The following is a 21,509-nucleotide window of genomic DNA, read 5'->3' as shown; positions in this document are numbered from 1 at the left end:
ATCTATATCACGTATAAACAATTCCACGTGTAGAGTATTGTGATGGGAAACAGCATTTTACATAAAGGATTTATTTTCGGGTCTTATTATACTTAAAAGCCCATTAATAAAGAAAGACACCGGAAAAGGCAGACTTCACTTCATAAGTAGAATAATCTAGATTTACAATGGAAAACATATCTTAACTTTATGATAATAAATAATAACACTTAGACGTGGGAAAGTTACACACGAAACATAACAAGAAAAACAACAAATAACAATGTGTATCTCTTGTGACGAACGGTTAGTTATATCATGTCATTATCACTATATTTGATTAAGCTGTGTTAGCAATATATTGCAAAATAATATTTACTTTACATTACAGATGCATCTGGTTTTTCTAAACATTTTCTTAAAATGTTCCAAGAGGAGAATACATCTGATGAAGAAGGTAAGAATGAGACACAAAAGTTAGAACGAACGCGAATGAATATGAAATCAATATTCATTTCGATTAACTTCACAGAAGTTGATAATTTGAAACAAAACAAATTAAGATAATTTTTGTAAAGCAGTGAAACTTCCTGCTTGAAAAACAATACACATATCTGGTAATATTGTAAGTACATAATATTTAAATAATACCACGTGTAAAGTATTTTGATGGGGAACAGCAGTTTACATAAAGGAATTATTTTCGGGTCCTATTTTACAAACAAAGAAAACCGAAAGCGCAGACTATCACTTCACAAGTGCAATCATTGAATAAATATCATATTTTCATACGAAATCATTACTCCTAGACGCGGGAAATTGACACACCAAACAGAACATGAGAAAACCATAAAGAATGGTGTGTATCTTTTGTGACGAATGCTTGATTTTAAATTTATTGAAAGATCTCCTTCTTCAGATTTTAAGCAGCACAAACTAACACAATCACCCGCTCTCCATGCCGGTGGTTATTTGTATTCTGGGTTCAATCAACCTTTTTTATCCATTTGGTACAGCATCATGCAGGTACCTTTTAATCGAATCGTGTTGAGGTTACTTATAGGTGTTATCATCTCTAATTGATCGCATCTTCAGAGTTGTTTGTGCCAGGTGGATTCTGTAAAAAGTCGCTTCGTACATTCAATCAGGGATGCTATATTTCCAATTCTTATCTATAGTTCAGCACGTCATTGTTGTTGTGCTTTTGGTATTTTAGTTCTTTCCATTTGGCTATTTTCTTGTTGGGTGGTTCCAGTTTTGCTCACTTGAAAACTGTTGATTTACCCTAAGGATATGCTGCGTGATTTTTGAATGTGTCTTTTGACGTATTATCTGTGATATGTAGGATTTTTAACCTATGATCCCCTTTTAAAATTCAATTATATAGAGTTCCGCCCATTGTTTTCCCGTTTAGGGCAAACGCATTTATTCACTTTAGACCATATGCCGCTTTTCATGGAATGTTTCTTGCCTGTCACTAACATTGAAGGTTACATGGTAACCGCCATATGTACACATTTGCGGATGTTTCTAATTTCCAAATCTTACCAGTTCATGTTAAATGATGAATGCAACTTAAGCTGGTACTGTCGTTTACACTTGATAGTACCATTCTTAATAGGCTTCAACAAGCCGACCCCGCAACATTTTCAATTTTTTTTCGTGTTGGGCTTTGTTAAGGACCATATGCCGCTTTTAATGGAAAGGTTCAAACGTGTCACAATTAAGGTTCCATGATAACCGCCATTTGAGCACATCTGCAGATGTTTCAAAATTCCAAATTTTTAATATGAATGCAGTTTAAGCCGGTGCTAGAGTGCGTGGACGGTTGTTAACACTTGAAAGTACCATTCTTAAACAGGCTTAATCAAACCGAGCCTGCAACATTTTCAATTTTGTCGTGTTGGGCTTTGTTTAGGGATTCTTATTTTCTCTATTTCAGAATCAAAGCACCATGCATTCATTTATTGATTAAATCAATTTTATCTGATTCAATCATTCTGACTTTAAGGTTTTGATAAAGTGTAAACCAAATTTGGTAACTTGATCGTTTCCTTACAAGAAAATCTGATAATTATGTCATTTTTGAACAATTCCCTCTTGTTCCTGTCGTTATTTTATTCACATGTATGAACTTTATCTTGAAAAATATTTGATTGAATATTTGTTAATAGGATATTCTTAAGAAAGTAACTTATATTTTTCAATTGTTTGAAAGGCTCTATAGTGATATCATGTTATTTATCATTATGTTTGAGTAAGTTGTGTTACAATTGTTAGATGTTTGCTCATGTTTATCTTTACGTTTATCTGAGAAAATATTACATTGTCGAAATATATTGAAAGATAATGTTAACTTTACATTACAGACGCATCTGATTATTCTAAATATTTTCTCAAAATCGGCCAGAAGGAGAATGTATCTGATGAAAATGGTAAGAATGAGTCAAAAGGGCTAAAACAAACGCGAATGGATATGAAATCAACATTCATCTCGATAAACTTCACAGTCGTATATTATTTGAGACAGAAAATTTCAGTTATTTTGTAAAGCAGCGAAACTTCTTGCCTGAAAAACAATACATACCACGTGTATAGTATTTTGATAGGGAACCAGCATGTTACATAAAGGAATTATGTTCGGGTCTTATTATACTTAAAAGCACATTAATTAAGAAAGAAACACGAAAAGGCAGACTTCACTTCACAAGTGAAATCATCTAGAATTGCAATTAAAATATATCTTAACTTCTTGATACACCATTTATTGCATAATTCTCGTTTATTCTGGTCGTTATGTTATTCACATGTTTGCATTGTAACCTAAGCAGTATTTTATTAAATAATTGCTAATTTAATGTTGTAAGGAAATTAATGATATTTTCAATTGTTTGAAATGCCCTTTAGTGATATCATGCCATATATTATTATATTTAATTAAGCTGTGTTACAATTGATAGATGTTTGCTTATGTTTATATTTAAGGTTTTGGGAGAAAATAGTACTTTGTAGCAATATATTGCAAAATTATGTTAACCTTAAATTACAGACGCATCAGATTACTCTGAAGATATACCTGAGATAGGCCAGGAGGATTTTGTACCTGAAAAAGGTAAGAATGAGACAAAAATATAAACAAACGCGTAATCATTGAATTGAAATGATATTTAAAAAGTGGATAAATCAGTACTTATCCCAATAAACTTCATATTTGGTAATTCGGTTCTTGAACGTCGCTAAAATTAGTGTACGGTAGTGATTGTTAGAAAATCAAACGTCTGTAGGATTCTCTTGTAAAAATGTTATAATTTTGTTGTTAAAATATATATTATAGTTAATTTCAAAGTATAAAGTAGCAAAACAGTTATTCTATGAATGTTTATGGAACCGTAATCTGTTATCCCTTGATATCAGGCTTGACATTTGGAACTGTTGCCCTCTGCCTATGGTCTCTGGAAACAGTTAAATATGTCATCCCTGATACCTTGGGGAAACAGTGTTGACTGGTCAACAAATACCCTTGAAATAGGTGTATGCTGCTTTTAAGATGTCATTTATTTTCTAGTGAATAGTTTATAAAACATAAGAAGTATTAACATTAACATTAACATAAGAGCTATAAATGGCCATGGTATTGTCCAAAATAATGAGGCTACAATAACGCTCACCAAACCTGGAAAATCATGTGCACACTGAAAGACAGCAAATAAAAAAAATCCCGAACTTTAATGGTACACTCAGTAGTAAATCATGCTTAGTTTTCATACACACTAGTATTATATGGTTACTGATGTGTTCAATTTATATAAATTTCAAAATTGTACATTTAAAAAACACAACTGTTTTCTATTTTTCCAGAAAAATATCTTGCAGTGGTACGAAATTCTATGCAAAAAAACAACAAAAACAAAAAAAACTCACAACTAACCTATGCAAATAAAAGCAGTTTTACTTTGTCCGAGTATCATATTTTTAAGACACTTGTTATTTCTCAAAACATTTCTAAATCTTGTTATTGTTACATAATTTCAGAACAATAATCATTTGTCACATAGAGGAACACTCTTTTGCTTTTCTGGCTTGTTGGTATTTAGTCTATTTATAGTGAATAAGTGTTTTGTATGGCTGTCAAAGCACTTTTTTGACTATATTTGCTACATTTTATTTCTGACTTCAGTTAACCCCTGTCGAAGCAAAGTGGCATCCCATTCATGAATAGAATAGGGATGTAATTCTGTCACCACAACATGGTGCTGTTAAAGCAACACAGTAACCACAGTCAGTATTGTTGTGTCCTGAGATAATAATAATATTCATGGGATAATAAAAATGAGAAATGTTCAGTAATGTTGTAGGAAAATTCGATAACTAATGTTTTAAAATTCTGATCTAGAACCGGAGAAGACAAAGAGATTTGCTGCATATTATTTATTTTTTCCAAACTAGTGCTATCTGACAGAGAAGCACCTTTCACTATTCATAGTAAATTCATGTCTGTTAGAAAGAGAGGTTTGTCTTCAAAGAATGCTTTGTGGATTAGTAACATAACGTTTCTAAGGACTTGAGCAGGGTCAATCAAACCGAGCCTGCAAAATTTTCATGCTTGTTGTTTAGAACGTTCTTAAGGGATTCTTCCCCCCATATTGTGGTGATGCAATAATACTAGAATCAATCAAGATTTGCTTTTAAGTTTTTCTTCTTGCCTTTAACTTAGAAGTAAACATTACTTCACTATGTGTCCCTTTTATGATATACTCTGATATTTAAAAGCTCATTTTTTTAAATTTCTTTATTTCTATATTAAAGACGCATCAGGCACTGATCAACAGCTGGAAATGGGATCCGAAGAGATAGATATTGAAAGAAAAAGTAAGTTCCCGAGGCAAAAATTAAATGCTTTTATCTGCAACAGTTGGATTTTCTTGTTAATAATTATTTCATAGTTATAATCGCTTTGCTACATCATTTACTAAAACTGTATCTATATGAAACATCTTGGCATTCACAAAATTGACAAAATTCACACTTTAATGATACGATAGAACATATTTACTTTCTGACACAATGACGTTAATTGTTAACAATATCATTTATTATTTACCGTTTAGCGTATTTCGTTTAGCGTTTATCATTTTACGTGCGTCTGCGTATTTCGTTTGGTAAAGTGCGTGTAACGGTCGTTCGTATAGCGTGTAAAGTGTGTGCGTATTTTCAAGAGCGTGCGTTTTTGTGTAAACTGAAACGTTCATCCTACTGTTACACAAGCACCCGCTCTGCATGACTGTGATAAATTGTAAATTGGGTCCAGAATCAATCTTTTGACCTCAATTCGTTTCTCGATTCACCTTTTGATGCAATCATTTTTATCTGATTTAATCAATTTCTTTCAAGTTTTGATATTATAGTGAAAACCAAATGTTGTAACTTGCTCCAGTCCTTACAAGATAATCCCTATATGTCATTTATTCTCGCTTGTTCTGGTGTTTATTTTCATTCACATGTATGCATTATACCCTTTAACAATATTTGAATAGTTGTTAATTGAATATCATAAGGGCGTAAACTTATATTTTCAATTGTTTGAAATGCTCTTTAAAGATATGATGCCATATGTAATTATATTTTAGTAAACTAGTGAATAGTTTATTAAACATCAGAATTATAAACATACCATTAACATAAAAGTAATAAATTACAATGGTATTGTACAAAATAATGAGGCTACCAATAACGCTTACCAACCTGAAAACGCATATGCAAATAAAATAATCCTGAACTTTACTGGTACTTTCAGACGAAGATTATGTTAAGTTTTCTTGTAGTAATATGATTATTGATGTTCAATTTATATAAATTTCAAAATTTCATTTTTTTTCTTTTGCATATTCATATAGTATAAAATAATGTGTATATGAATACGGACACTCATGTGTACATTGAAAGACACCAAATCCCGAACTTTAGTGGTAGTATCAGTAGTAGCTCATGTTAAGTTTCAAAACTCTCTAGTATTATATGGTTATTGACATGTTCAATTTATACAAATTTCAAAATTTCCATTAATTTCTTGCCATCTTATAAAGTATATAATAATGTGTACATGAATACGTAAGTGAATTGCACATTTACAAAACACGACTGTTTTTTAGAAACATACTTGCAGTGTTACGAAATTCTATGCAAAAAACTCCGAAGTAACCTATGCAAATAAAAGCAGTTTAAATTTGTCCCAGTATCATGTTTTTGAAGATACTTCTTGTTATTGCTCAAAACATGCTTAATTCCTATAATTGTTACACAATTCAAGAATTCCGGAAAAAATATTCATTTGTCACATAGAGGAACTCTCTTTTGATTTTCTGGCATGTTGGCATTTTGTCTATTTATAGTGAATAAGTGTTTTGTATGGCGGTCAACGTACTATTTTGGTTATATTTTGCTACCTTCTATTTTTGACTTCAGTTAAATATATTGAGGTTATATTTCAGTCCCCTGTCGAAGCAAGGAGATGAAAAGAAACCATTTATTCGAACTTATTAAATGGCATCCTATTCAGCAGCACAGCAACAATAATCAGTATTGTTGTGTCCTAAGATAATAATAAAATTCATCGGATAATAAAAGTGATGAATGTTCAGTAAAGTTTAAGGAAAATTCTATAACAAATGTTAAATATTTCTGATCTAGGACCGGAGAAGACAAAGTGAGTTGCTGCATATTATTTATATTTTCCAAACTCGTGTTATCTGACAGAGAAGCACCTCTCACTTTTCATAGTAACTTTATGTCTGTTAGAAGACTTGTCTTCAAATAAGGCTTTGTCGATCAGAAAAAAGGACATTCAATTTTTGTAGCTGAAAACAAAAAACTTGAAACATGTCTTTATGTCACAAATGAACGTCGTTTAAAAGTTGTATAAAGAGCCAATTTCTAAGTTACTTAACAGGCTCAATCATACCAATTAAATATGATAAACAAGATCAACAAGGAAAGGCAGCGTTCAATAAACGCAAACCCCACACGACCCAGCAACAAGAACCAGCGACAAGGAACCCATGCGTATCCCAAACAAAACCAGGACAGGGCACAAGGCAGAGCAAGGACAGGTTAATCACTAAAACGATAAACAATCTGCAACCGATAAGGAATTTTCAGAAAACAAATAGAGGATTGAATAATAGAAAGTAATTTGTAACTGATAACAAATTCAAAGAAAACAAACAAATAAATGATTGAATAATAGGTCTACAAAGTCAAAGGGCACAGGGAAAGGGGACAGTAGACCAAGGAAAGAAAGGGAGGGGGTGGTAAATTAAAGAAATAAAACTAGGGGAAAGGGCAAGATACCTACAGTAGACGAGAAAACAACAAGGGGCACAAGCAAAAGTGTCGCAAAAACAGTATGAAACAACATAGACATATATCTGAAGAACGCAGGGGGGCGCCGCCTTGGAACGGCAAGCAGCACTATTACTGCTGTGGAGGTCTAACTGGCAAATGGTGCACAAAACCTTACTCTTAGCCCCATCGTGTTTCTATAAACGAGACAGTGTAAATAAAATGAATCCCGCCAAGTGAAATTCTAACAGTTGTTATGGTTATAAAAGTTAAATAAGTATAACACACAAATGATCATATAGAAACATATAAAAGTAAACCCAATGACCATAACAAAAGTTCTAATGTTCAAAAGGAAGACAGAGCAACAAGAAAATTACCTACAAGGGCACGACGAAGCAAGATAGAAGACGAACATTAAGACAATTAAGTCCCAAAGGGCTTTAAGAACCGTCCATCATAGAGTTTTCCAATTGGTCTATCAGATGTAATCAAAAGAAGAAAGCGTAATGTCCAACTGTACAAGGGTTGGACACTAAACATGCAGTATGTCTTAAAATAGTAGGGTCATAAACACTTTTAATAAAACGATTAATGATTTTAGTAAAAACAGCAGAAAAATTACCATGACCAAAAACTTTACGAAGTTTCAATTTTGGCCGCGTTTGGCTTTCTATTGGGGTTCTTATTTTCTCTATTTTGTAAATCACATCGCCATAAAAACCAGACTGGCCAATCCTTCGTCGCAGAAGAGTTTTTAAATCACTATTGCACGTTAAAATTAACCAAAACTAGACCTATTTTGAAGGTGATTAATACCCCCACAAGCAACTTTGACATCTTGAAAATAAGTATTCTGAAAAAAAAAATTGAACACAAACTATCAACTGTGTACAAAGAAATATTTCAATTGATTGTAACCGTATGTTGGGTCTCCAAATAAGCTTGCTATACAAAAGGTTTGATTACGATATCTCATTCCTAGTAATAGAAAGAGCACCGAAACACGAGGTTATCTGATTTGTACGAGGGGGCGTAGCCCCCGAGTATTAATCAGATTACCGAGTGTTTTGGTGTTCTTTCTCTTTTGTATCATAGTCAAACATAAAAACACGTTCCCTGTTGTCACAATATGAAACCCCGGCAAAAATGAACCAATGAACGAACATCTGAATATGATATTTCTGTCGCTTTCCCTTTCTTTGCTGTCACAATATGTAAACCCCAGCAAAAATGAGCCAATCAATGGGCATGCTCTGGAGTGCGGGTAACTAATACCTGCACTCCAGTTAACGCACTGTGCATGTATATGTATACGATTTAACCCTGACACATTTTCAACAGAAAGGTCTCCGAACTATGATACAAACTCCAGTTATTGTTTAGAAACCATTTGTCTTTTTTTTTTTATAACAGTGACCTTGATCTTGACCCCAGGAGGTCCAAAATAAATACTCGCCGGGGTCTTTATATAATCTTACTATACACCAAGTATGAAAGCAATATCTCATTCTTAACTCTAGATATTGTCCAGAAACTATTTTTCTATTTTTACTAACACTGTAACGGTGACCTTGACCCTAGGGGGTCCAAATGCAATACCAACCCAGGTCTTCATATAAGCTTCATATACACCAAATTCGATTACAATATCTCATTCCTTACTCTAGTAATTTTCCGGAAACCATTTTTCTATTTTAGTAACGGTGACCTTGACCCCAGGGGGCCCAAATACAATACCAATCCAGGTCTTCATATAAGCTGGCTTTACGCCAAGTTTGATAACAATATCTCATTCATAGCACTAGTTATTGTCCGTAAAACCATTGTTCTATTTTTAGTAACGGTGACATTGACATTGACCACAGGGGGTCCAAATGCAATACAAACCGGAGTTTCCACATAAGGTTGCTATCTACGAAGTTTGATTACAATACGTCATTCCAAACTCTAGTTATCGTCCGGAAACCATGGTGTGGACCGACCGACCGACCGACCGACAAGCTGACTCCTTTATAACCCCCCCCCCCCAAAAAAAAAACTTCATCTGTGGGGGTATAATTACGATTGTAAAATTTTGTAAAATATTTCCGTAATTTATGATAGTAGTAGCCCTGTTAAAGAAGCTTGCTGGTAATCAAAATATTCGGCTCGTTGAAATCCTTAACGTTGCTACAAGCTCTAGCAAATCCGACTAACTGAGAAACATATACTCCGTAAGATATCAAATGGGATACGTCTCCATCTAAATGTGGATAATTAACTATACAAAAGCTAAAATCGTCTTTTTATCTTCGGTTTTCTCGCGAATAGAATTGTTGTTGATAGTAATATGAAGATCCAAAAATGATGTACTAAAATTTCAAGAGTTCATTTCATTTAATTGTAGTTCATGGGGATAAATGTCAGGCATCATTTGATCAAAATAAGGATGATCTCAATTAAAAATATCATCAAGGTATCTGTAGGTATTATCAAATGCGGCTATAACATCTTGTTGTTTATCTTCAGAGAGACTCAACATAAAGTCTCTTTCATAGCAGTGCAAAAAGCCCCCAACAAATCGACGACCAGGGGTGCACAATTAGTACCCACAGGAATTCCTATGATCTGTTAAATATGGTATTACCAAACCTGACATAAATGTTGTCTCTAAGAAAAGAGAGTGCTCTACAAACTTCGTCACAGGTCCACAAAATATAATGTTTAACAATACCGTTAGTAAAAATAGCTTTGTTAGAATTTCTTGCTAGAAAGGTAACCTTTTCCGTGCAAAAGTTTACTGAATAAGGGAAATTAGTTTATCATTAATTAATTTATTTGGCAAAGTTGTATTAAGTGTAGAAAAATCGTATGTTCTGACAGCTGAAGCTTGATAGTTCTTACTTTTAAATCTATCCAATATTTCACCAGAATTTTTTTTATAGACCAAAAGATATGTTTGTCTTGTGTTTTCATATACTTTATCACAATATTTAATTGCATAATTTAATGGTTTTAATGACAGTCAAACAAGACTTCAATAGAATAGGAAATTTACCTGTAGTGCAAGATGTTGAGTACGCAATGAAACTGGCTTTGTAAGGTTTCTTTATGTAATTTAGGACTCAGGAAGTTTGAGTTCTTTTTCATTAATTTGGATTTTAAGATTGGAAATATTAGTGATATGATTGTTGACAATTTCTTTTTCGGAGGCAGAAGTTTTAGAATACGCATTAGTACTATTTAGTTCCTTAAGCAAAACGTTAATGTAATGTTGATTCTTTAAACAATCATAATATTTTAGCCACCTAGTCTGCTGGCACCAAAACAAATTTTGAATAAAAATCTAGAATATCCTTTTTCAGATGTCTTAAAGTAAGTCTTGGTTAAGGTGGCAGAAGATGTTTATGTCCACGATAAAAATTAATAAGTGAATCAATTATTTTAAACATGTTACGTTTCCATGTAACTAGAGCATTACTATCCGCATTTTCACGGCGACACCATTTGACCGAAAAATCCTCTATAGATTCAGCAATCTGACTACGACAAGCATTAACATCAATCTCAGAAGGAATTCTGTATTTATGTCCTTTCAAGAATAATTTACGAATTATTTTGTCTGCAATTATATCAACATTACCAGTGTTTATATGGCCAACATCTGATTTACAGAATTTAGATACATTGCAGTCTCAATTGGTTTGAGTATTAGACGGAATATCTAAGTCAGAGACCACTTTGTTGTAATTAAATAATATGATATTTCTAACAGGTTCCATATATTTATAGCAAAAAATTAGTATCTCGGAGTTTTTGAAGTATAAAGAAACTGAATCAGTGACACGTTTATTGCAAAAAGACTTGGTAAATCGATGAAATCGACACCTTTATTAAAAAGTTACTTTGCCTGCACAATTTTGTTGCTTTGGACGTTCTCATTGGATTCTTTTTTCCCTTATTGTGATGTAATAATACAAGAATAAATCAATATTTTGCTTAAGTTTTTCTGTCTGTATTTAACTAAAAAGTAATTATTATTTTACTATGTGGCCATTTGATAATGTACCCCGGTATTTGAAAGCATAACTTGTTTGATTTTCTTTGTTTCTTTATTCAAGACAAATCCGGGACTGAGATACAGCTTGAAATGGGCTCCGAAGAGTTTGTTCCTGAAGGAGAAAGTAAGTTCCTGTGGCGAAAATAAATGCTTCTTTCTGTAAAATTTTTTTTATTGTTGATAATTATTTGATATTAAAATAATTGCCTCTGCTACATCATGTACTAAAACTGTATCCTGATAAAAAAAACTTGGCATATACATTATTGACACTTTAAGGATACGATAAAACATTTTTACTTTCTAATTCATTTTGTTGACAAAATGACATTAATTGTTTACAATATCGATTATCATCTATTCATATCTCTTCGATCTGATTGAAAAATTACCCTGACCATAACTGTATATTGATCATTTCAGCTGATATGAACATTACTATTCTTGTGACAGCTTTGTATGACTTTAATGCAAGATTAAATGATGAAATATCTTTCAAAGCCGGAGACGTTTTCGTTACTTTAAGGCGGAGTCTTAAGTATTTGCATTTTTTAATTTTATAAACTGAAATGATTAGAAGAAATATATATATATATATATATATATATATATATATATATATATATATATATATATATATATATATTGATAATTCCATTTTGCGCTCGTTTATTATACTTTTCAAACAAAATATTTCTGTTAACAATTCATATTTCTACTGTACTGTGCATCAATCGAATGTTCCACTGATTAATTTTGTGCTAAGGGAGCGTAGCATATGTCATAAAGCATAAAAGTTGAATTGAAACTCATAAAGGCTAATTAATACATTATATAAAGAAACGTTTTTCATTTATACGTACCGTGGTCCATTTTAATCTGCATATCTCGTCCTCATTTAAGTGACAACAATACATGGATAAAAGCAACACACCAGAGATCAGGAGAGAAAGGGTTCATACCGAGAAATTATGTTGTTACAGATTTCAAAAAATATTACTTAAAAGAGTAAGTGACACTGATCTTGAAACAGATAAGAATTATTAATTAATTTGTTTTTGATTTGAATATCGACTACTACGACTGAAGATATAAACAGGTTCCTTACATTGTGTAATATGAACTAAAGCTGGCCTTTTAACTTGGTAATGTATTCGCGAATTAAAACATCAAAAAATAATTTATCTTTGAATGTTCTTAAAAACATTTGAAAAAAGACGGGAAAACCAATTCCGTGTTTAAATGATCTGCATTTAGTTATTCGTATATGCTTTTTGTTTCACTTAGGAGGAAGATAGTAAAAAGATCATTGTGCCTCAAAATCTTACTCGTCTTTGTAAACACATAAACCTTATCATAAGATATTTTTCTGATGGTTACAATACGTCTGATTCACAAAGTCATTTTGAATTTTAATTGTATTCTGTGATGGAAGTCATCCTTTTGAAGAACTCTACTATTCACATTGTAAATCATCTGCAAAACAAAATGTCCGAGTCGATCCTTTTGTATATTTAGGATCATCTACTAAATTAAATCTTTCAAAAGGTATATCTCTATTTATCAGTAATAAAACCATTGAATTATGTCTACCTTAAGATTTTAATGTGTATAATTAGAATATGTACCGGCTATTTGTTGAAATGTGATAATCATTTTATAGAGATAAAATAGGAAGTATTTGATTAAAGGGAAAGTTAACATCTAGGTTCAGAGGAGTACCATGTACTGTTCGCATCAATTTGATTTTGGCATCCTTGAAAATAGGTCGGCATCAAATCTGTCTCATATCAACACTTTATTAAACCTGCTATTAGAAGTGCACAATTTCTATCCGTATATGATGGTTATTACGTGGTCGCAAACAGCCTTTCAAAACAAAAAAAATAATTCTTAAATGATAAGAAAGCTTCTCGAAATATTAACCTTAATTTTGTGTTTGGATTAAAATTATGACGTCGAAGGATCAATTAATTTTTTAAGACGACCACAAAAACTAATTATTATCAAAATGTAAATTACAAACAGTAAAATCTCAATATCAATTGTAGTGTGTTTGATTTTCAAGAAGAAATCTTGAATTAACAGCAAATTTATATTAGAAGCATCAATTACATCATAATGAAACCGAACGACTTTTATGGGGGCACTCTAACTAAAATATCTCAGTTACAGATAAATTGCCTACATAAAAAAGAAAAAAAAAATCTAAATGTTATGTCTTTTTTAATTTACTAGTTGGTGGCATGACTTGAACAAAAAAGAAACAGTTAGTCAGCTGTCGACACCTCATTTTGGACCAGGAGCTTTTATCATAAGAACCGCATCCGGTAAATAATAAGTTAAAGAATAATAACATTACATCCATGTTGTTATATAAATTAAGCTTTTTTATTTCTTCGGAAGGGAGCAAAAGCGACATAGAAATTCACAGCTGTCGCATTCCTATTCTTCATTTACAAAATAAAACATTTTTTTTAATATAAAATTGACATGATAAAAATGCACGATTCTAAGACTGAACACCTTCGACACCGAAGTTAATAAAAAAAAGAATAGTGAAGTAGTCATGGACTTTCCAGGCCTTAGGTTTACAAAAACACAAGTTTATCTCGATATATTTATTCTATTTTAGATAAAATGTCACTGGCATTATCCATTAGAGAGTCAGAGATGGGAGAAAATACAGTTAAAATCAAACATTACAGAATATTTTGGTCAAACGACGGGAGATTTCGTCTTTCAACAGAAGATCGTCTGTTTGCCGATATGACTGCGCTGATTAAATACTATCAAGGTAAGGTCTTTGCCTTGGTCGTTTCTTTGAATATGGGCGATCATATAGCGTATATATATACGTTGTAATATATATATTTGGTCAAGATTTGTGGATATTATATAACTGAATAATCGTTTTGATTTTTACGCATACAGTTATGTTCACGAGAAGAGACAAATGCCTTCCATATGCCTTCCTCTATCCATTTTAAGATTTTGCAGATTCTGTAGTAGTTATGTTTTGATATACGATATTGAAATGGTGATAAGCTGAATGTATTGTTTAAGTTACTTTTAACTGAAGTCTTATTTTATAGAAATCAACCCAGCACGGAGACCATAACATTGAACTTAACATTTGTCATTCTTTTTTTTTTAAATTACAGGAAAAATAATTATACTTCATAAGTATGGACTTCAAATATATCACCCGAAACGAACGTATTTCTTAAAAAGTATACGTGCTGTACATGATAGTTACTTTTCATACACACGAACTTTAAAATAACCAATCTAATTTTAGATAATTCGATTAATGGCTTGTGCCTAGGAGAACAAATTGCCAAAACGATTCCCGACGTGCCTTTCAGAGATCTAGAATCACACGCAAAATTGGTGGCAATCCGTCAAAATGTGGGTCCAAATTTAAGCACGGGTACGTTTCAAAGCCTTTCTTAAATGTATCTTAAGATATCTGAAACTTATATGCTTTTATTTCTGTCTTCTTTCAATCCATATTATAATAATTATAATAATATTGCTTCAATATTTATATAAGAATGAGTCTTACTTGAAATTACATACAAATTCTTATTATTTACGTTACCGCTTAGTAATAGATATAAATGCCAGTTAGCAATTAATACATGGAAACGTACCTTAGAGATCTTTGCTTTGTTAGCACAAGCTTAGAGATATTTGCTATGATAGTACATAAAGCAGATTCATAAACGGCAAGAAATATAAATCTTTAGAATTTTTTACCGCGGACACTTTTATATAATACCAGACTATCTTAATCATGATAACTTGCTATTTCTGTTTATAATTATTTTGTCAATGGACCCGATTTTTATCAATAAATCCCTTCAATTTACAGCTAAAAATAAATTCGGAACGTAGTATAAGTTCTAGTAGAAAAGATATCAAAATAATTAGTCCGGCAAATGGACTGCAAAAATAATAATACTGATCAGAGACTTACAGATTAAATACAGCTAGAAGAGAACTTACGAGTATGTAAGGAAAACTAATGTGTAGCCTCCCTTCGCCATATGCGTGTATTTGATTTATCTCCCTTTATTGTATCATGGTATACCATTTGCCGCGAAACATGTCAAGGATATTTTGAAAAATAAAGTCGATGAAAGTTTTTGTTTTGGCTTATTTACACAAATAGATTAATGTATTTCTTAGAATCATTAGTTGTTGTAATTTGTAGAAAATGGGTATCATAATAGGTGAAAAAGAAAATGTACATACTTTGATTTTCTATTCCATTATCATGTTTTATTACTGACTGTAATAGTGACACAAACAGAACAATGTTGCACTTATGTCATGTCAAATTTAAGTTGTGTTAGCCTTGTTTGTATTGGAATTACTTTCCTTACCAGGTAGGCATTAGTCAAAGCTTTTTTTAAAATTTAATATCTGGTCCTTCTCTCATGGCCAGTGCATACGATAAGTATAATTTCGCAATTTAAATGATTGACAAAACATCGGGAATAATTTACAGCTATACTTAATCTAAATAGACATTGACCTGTGTTTAGGAATGATTTGGTAAGGAATCTGTAAAAGCGCATTTTCTTGCGCGAAATTCCTCAATTTATGCATTTCAGCAACATTTGTACATGTATTTTATTCGCAGGTGTATGGAGAAACCGAGGTGTTACAATTAAACAATATAGTCAGTTGGAGATTAAAGACTTCTTGACAGAGATAGATATATTGAAGCGATTAAAGCATGATAAAATTATAAATTTGCTAGCCGTGATCACAAAAGAGAAACCGTTCCTGATGGTTTTTGACATGATAACAATAGGTACACTCACTGATTATCTCAGAAAAGATATGGGAAAGACCATACAACACGATCAACTTCTTGATATGGCAATTCAGGTCGATCAACTTTAATTGTTATGATATGAAGTTCTCTCATTATTACTATTAAACTTGTTCATTATTAAGACTATTATTATCATCATAATAATTATTGTATTCAATTTTACACAACAGTAATTATAATAATAAAGTAAATAAATAAAAAAACTTAAAGCAATGTTCCACAATCACTCCAAAATGACATCATCTCAGAATACAAGTTACCATGTTTCAACAAGTTACAACAAATATACTAAAGAAATAATATCTAATATGTGCATTTATGTGTCAGCCTTGCCTTTTTTTGGCAAAGCTTAGCTTTCTTTTACATATTTATTTATGTTTACAAGGAAAACCATTTTTGGAACATAATCTTTCGTTCTTACTTCCCTAGATTTCAAAAGGTATGGATTATTTGTGCAATAAACAAATTGTCCATAGAGATCTTAGGACAGGACATATACTTGTCGGGCATGGAAATAAGCTCAAAATTGCCGGATTTGGAAGGGCAAAAAGGCTTCAGAATGATTGTTATGTTTCACACGGTAGGTTCAATATTTCTATTTTAATAAGGTCCGACGGTGATCATGTTAAAGTATATACGCTTGCATCATTTTACTCATTTTTCTCTGGTTATATTAATATCTATTTCCTATTGTGTGAATGGTAATATGTATTGTTCCAAACGTTTTTATTACTGCTATAATGATATCTATTAATGAAAACATGAAATGTATCGTATATTACAGACACAGAACTGCTTGCAATTAAGTGGACTGCACCGGAAGTGTTTAATGAATGTGAATTCACAACTCATTCAGATGTGTGGGCCTTTGGTGTGTTACTTTATGAGATGATTACTTTTGGAAAGATACCTTACCCAGGTTTGCAAGTCGATCTTTTTAAGCATTATTGAAAATGAAACAAATAAAGGTTATTTAAAGAAAAGTTGAAATAGTCGCAAGATGTTCATTGAGGAAAGGGGTATATGCAAGAAACTAGAGTCTGTATTGCTTCAAGTAATAATAATTTTGTTTCCCGCTCTTGGCTTATCCGTTGTTTGTATATGTTTTTCTTTTCTTGATTAATGGCTTTAGTTGATTGTGCTTCAGGAATTAACTTCAGTAAATATTGTAACATATATTCTCTGTGTTGTGAAAAAGAAAACCTAACAACATGACTTCTCACCATAATTATTTGCCTTATCAATCCCAACTTTGCTGTTAAGATCACATTTCAACTTTAGTCATTTGTCTAAAATATATTTGCTGAAACAATACGACAGGGATAAGCAATGTTTACTCTAAATATCAGAGTATTAAATTACGAAAATCGCCAAAAACAGAAATAATATAATTGTAAAGCCATCTTTGCAGAATTATCCGGGTAAAGTGGATGTTTCTTCTAAAGGTTTCTAATATTTAGCACAAACAAATTGTGCAGATAATTCTAAATTCACAATTTCATATTATAACAAAAAAATACATATTTTTGACACAGGTATGCGGTATCATTTTTTCAGGTATGAGCAATGACGAAACAAAAAATAAAGTTATAAAAGGATATAGGATGAAAATGCCTGATGATGGACCTATTCTTTGTCCACGAGAATTATATGACATCATGTTGCATTGCTGGGACAAAGTTCCTACAAAAAGACCCACATTCTTAAACATTTTAGTTTTGCTCAACAATTATGCTAGTCCAGATAAAAAACCGCATCTTTCTGAAACAGAAACAAAGACCAGAGACAGAGCAAAAGTAAAGCCTAAAACAGAGAAAGATACTAAAAATGCGTGCGTGTGCATGTAAAAAAGCATAACACATAGACCGAATTTCTTTCATGTTTAGCCAGTTTTGTAAGCAGTAAAGATATACAATCTCTTTTTTTAAGTATTGTTTAATAGATAAATTAAAAAGACGAGGATACTTTTTTATCTTTTAAATGATATTGTACGGAAGAAATGCTAAGATTTTGTTTTTATGCCCCCACAAAGTGGGAGCATATAGCATTGCACTTGTCCGTCCGTCCGTACGTCTGTCCGTCCGTCCGTCCGTCCGTCTGTCTGTCCGTCCGTCCGTCCGTCCGTCTGTCCGCACGTCCCGAAATCTTGTGAACGCAACTCCGCGCTTAAACCGGATGGCAGATTTTGCTTTAACTTCCAGGGATGAACAACCTTAATGTGTAGATGGCAGTAAAGGAAGGAATTTTTGCTGCGACCAAATTAAAAAAAATTATGGCCCTTTGTTGATTTTTTCACTATATACTAGGTAGAAATTTTGTGAATGCAACTCCTCTTAAACCAGATGGCAGATTTTGCTTAAACTTCCAGGTATGAACAACCTTAATGTGTAAATGGCAGTAAAGGAAGGAATTTTTGTTTCGACCAAATTTAAAAGAATTATGGCCCTTTGTTGATTTTTAGTTTTCAACTTGTGACACATGTAGTCCAAAAAATATATTTGACCTAGAGTCATAAGATTGACAGAACAGTGGCGTGTGGGGGCATCCGTGTCCTATGGACACATTTTTAGTTCATTTATATGTTGATGATGATGTAAATGTAAAGTTGGAGGATATCTATAGAAAAAAAAATGTTTGATATCCGATTTAAACCATAAAAGTAGAAAGAAAGACGTTTAATGTTTTTGTTTTGAATCAAAAATGAGAAATCCAACACAAATGATATCACGCATACAAAGTTTCATAATTCCGTGAATGCTTCATTTAAATGCCCTTACCTTAAAGTAACAATATGTATTGCTTTAATTTTTCGCTCTGATCCCCCCAAACAAAAGCCGTTCAGGACAAGATTCTTGATGCTTTCTTGGTAATTTGGTTGTATGGCTTAAAATTGTCTTCTCAACTGAAGGAATCAATAATCCTAGTTGAATTTCCTAAAGGCTTATTTTGTCCGTTTTTTGACAGCTATTAACAAAATACATACCAGAAGTGTTATCTAATTATTACCCATACGTTATTAAATAATCAAAACAACGTTTCCAACCAGTTTCCAGGGCTTTTTGACTGAAACAGTAGCCTCTAGAGTATGAACACGTTTTTTCCATATTTTGGCGATGTGACCTAGTTTTTGACTCTAAGTGATCCATAATTAAACGTGAGCGAGATTATTAACAAATGTTTTGTCTAATTTCCTGGGTATTTAAACAGGAACAATTAACCCCAGATAAGACATTTTCAAGCTAGCGCTAGAAAAATCTCAACAACCTTTCTGACACAATTTTCAGGATATTTGGACGTAAACAATAGCCACTAGAGTGATAACAAGATTTTTCAATTTTCATTTCCTTAGATCTAGTTTTTCATCCAAGATGACATACATGTACATAGTTAAATACATTTAATATCATTGTGTATTGTAATTGAGTATATTTAGGGATTGATTATATTGTTTGCATTTATTTAAAAACTGTTTTGAGAGCTGTTTTTTGTGATTTGCCAGTTTCAAAACAATACATGTGCATGACATTTTCAGTTTTATACAGAATATATGAAATGTTAAATAAGAAAACAAGAATCAGCAAGCAGTGCTTGTCATTCTAATGTGAATATTTCCTAAACAAATTGGTTTACAAAACGGGTCATGTTGACATATTTGATGTTTGAAAACACGACAAAAAACTTATTATTTGTATTTTTTGCCCAGAAATTGTACATACAGTGTAATCGATGGAATTGCTTTCAGAGATCTTCCTAGCAGGAAAATGATTTTCATATATATACTTATAAATATGCATTGCTCATGTTATCGTGTTATTGTCTTGCTCGGTAATAAAAAGAAATAATAATTTTTTTTTTCGAAATGTGTTTGTCGACTTTCATGCCAACAGAGTAACAATAATATTATACTTATGTATTCTTAAAATTATCAAGCACGAACATTTTTTTTCAAATTACATCTTGATTTGTTATTCACTACGTGTCTTACAAGAATACCGTCGTATAAACTTTTCTTTATTTTTTTCATGTCTAGCTTAATCATCAACTACTGTATGAAAATTATCAATTCACTTACATTCAATGATATAGAGTGCTGACGTTTATATCAATTACAACATTTTTGCGCAAAGATGTCAGGGTTTTTCTTCGGACAAAAATGTAATAGTTTTACTTATGAGCATTTTTCGTTATATGAGTATTCCATGTAACTTCAGCAGAACTTTCTAAATAATTAAAACGCCGAAAATTTGTCACCAAAGACTGTCCTTAAATACTAAATCCAACCTCAGCATTGCTTTATTTGTTTCCATAAAAAATCTTTAAAACGTATGAAAATCGAATTCATCTTTTATGATCATAACAGGACCGTATAGTTTGTTATTTACAGTCGATGGAAACTTAAGACATCGCCCCGAATTATCAAAGGAACATACGTGTCGTCTATGTGATAAAAGATATCGTGCGAAAGCAACATATCTAAGCAAACACTATCGGTATGTCGCACTTTGAATTTGGCAAAAAAGCCAGGAATAATCGAGCTGTTAGCACAATAAGACGTATAAAACTCTAAATTAAAGTAAAACTAAATCCACATTTAAAAAAGAATAATCTTCTTAAATATATGAAAATATATCTATAAATGGTTGAAGTTAACATGTAGTACATTAAATGACTCGAGAAAGGTATGTAGAAAGGTAGTTCTTATACAAAAGTACAAGTTTAAACACCAGGGAAGGTAAATAGAAATAAAGATTCGTTACTAAAGAAAAAGCACACTTATCATTTTTTTGAGATCAAAACCACACATATTGTATTGATAAGCATACCAAACTTTAAATTTTAGATAGGTTAAATGGTTCCCAAAGACTGGCATTAGTATTGGATCAGTTAGATAGGAAGTTGGACAAATCAAAATAAAAAAGCTAGGAAATAGTTTCCAATCATCAGAAGCTAACGCATCGGGTAAAAATATTTTCCTCGGGATTATATTTTACTATCACTCACAAACCTATGTGTTATTTATAAACAGAGCTGGTGCTAGGTATCAGCGCATAGCTCGCATGATGCGCGATCATTTATTTAAATTAAACTGTCCAAAGATCAAAGACTTCTATAAGATTACTACAATGTCATACTGGTATGATAATACTTCAATATCAACATGCTATGGTAACTCCTTATTTCGTTTCGATACAGAAGTACTAGTATATTCACTGACCACTGAATTTTGACCTCTATGTGTGACCTTGACACTGGTCACTGGGACATGACTTGTGCGCGACACTCCGCCTTAACATTGTTAAC

General features: G+C 32.0%; 2 protein-coding genes across 2 annotated transcripts in view; both read left to right on the top strand.

The window, feature by feature from the left end:
* The window catches only part of LOC132734787 (tyrosine-protein kinase HCK-like), a 77,914-nt gene that overhangs the window by 20,193 nt on the left and 36,212 nt on the right, over positions 1-21,509 (top strand). Inside the window, exons 10-14 of the mRNA XM_060721638.1 lie at positions 371-436; positions 2,349-2,414; positions 3,029-3,091; positions 4,786-4,848; positions 11,421-11,483. Coding sequence (XP_060577621.1) covers positions 371-436; positions 2,349-2,414; positions 3,029-3,091; positions 4,786-4,848; positions 11,421-11,483 — 321 coding nt within the window. The remainder of the gene's footprint in view (positions 1-370; positions 437-2,348; positions 2,415-3,028; positions 3,092-4,785; positions 4,849-11,420; positions 11,484-21,509) is intronic.
* Positions 12,162-20,042, top strand: LOC132734790 (tyrosine-protein kinase SRK3-like). The gene is made up of 8 exons (XM_060721640.1): positions 12,162-12,367; positions 13,598-13,689; positions 13,995-14,156; positions 14,661-14,792; positions 16,011-16,261; positions 16,638-16,788; positions 16,993-17,127; positions 17,766-20,042. Exons 3-8 carry the CDS (start codon positions 14,000-14,002, stop codon positions 18,053-18,055), a joined length of 1,116 nt encoding a protein of 371 aa, XP_060577623.1. The 5' UTR covers positions 12,162-12,367; positions 13,598-13,689; positions 13,995-13,999; the 3' UTR covers positions 18,056-20,042.

The sequence above is a fragment of the Ruditapes philippinarum genome, unplaced genomic scaffold (assembly GCF_026571515.1).
Source record: "Ruditapes philippinarum isolate M1 unplaced genomic scaffold, ASM2657151v2 ctg5300_1_1_1_1, whole genome shotgun sequence".
In the NCBI taxonomy this organism is placed as follows: domain Eukaryota; kingdom Metazoa; phylum Mollusca; class Bivalvia; order Venerida; family Veneridae; genus Ruditapes; species Ruditapes philippinarum.
This window is presented reverse-complemented; position numbering and strand designations above follow the sequence as displayed.

Bases quoted from the DNA above. Each gene is read 5' to 3' on its own strand.
- LOC132734790 (XM_060721640.1), top strand. From the start codon at position 14,000: ATGTCACTGGCATTATCCATTAGAGAGTCAGAGATGGGAGAAAATACA. The intron at 14,157-14,660 runs GTAAGGTCTTTG...ATCTAATTTTAG, and splicing joins GCTGATTAAATACTATCAAG to ATAATTCGATTAATGGCTTG. The intron at 17,128-17,765 runs GTTTGCAAGTCG...TCATTTTTTCAG, and splicing joins TGGAAAGATACCTTACCCAG to GTATGAGCAATGACGAAACA.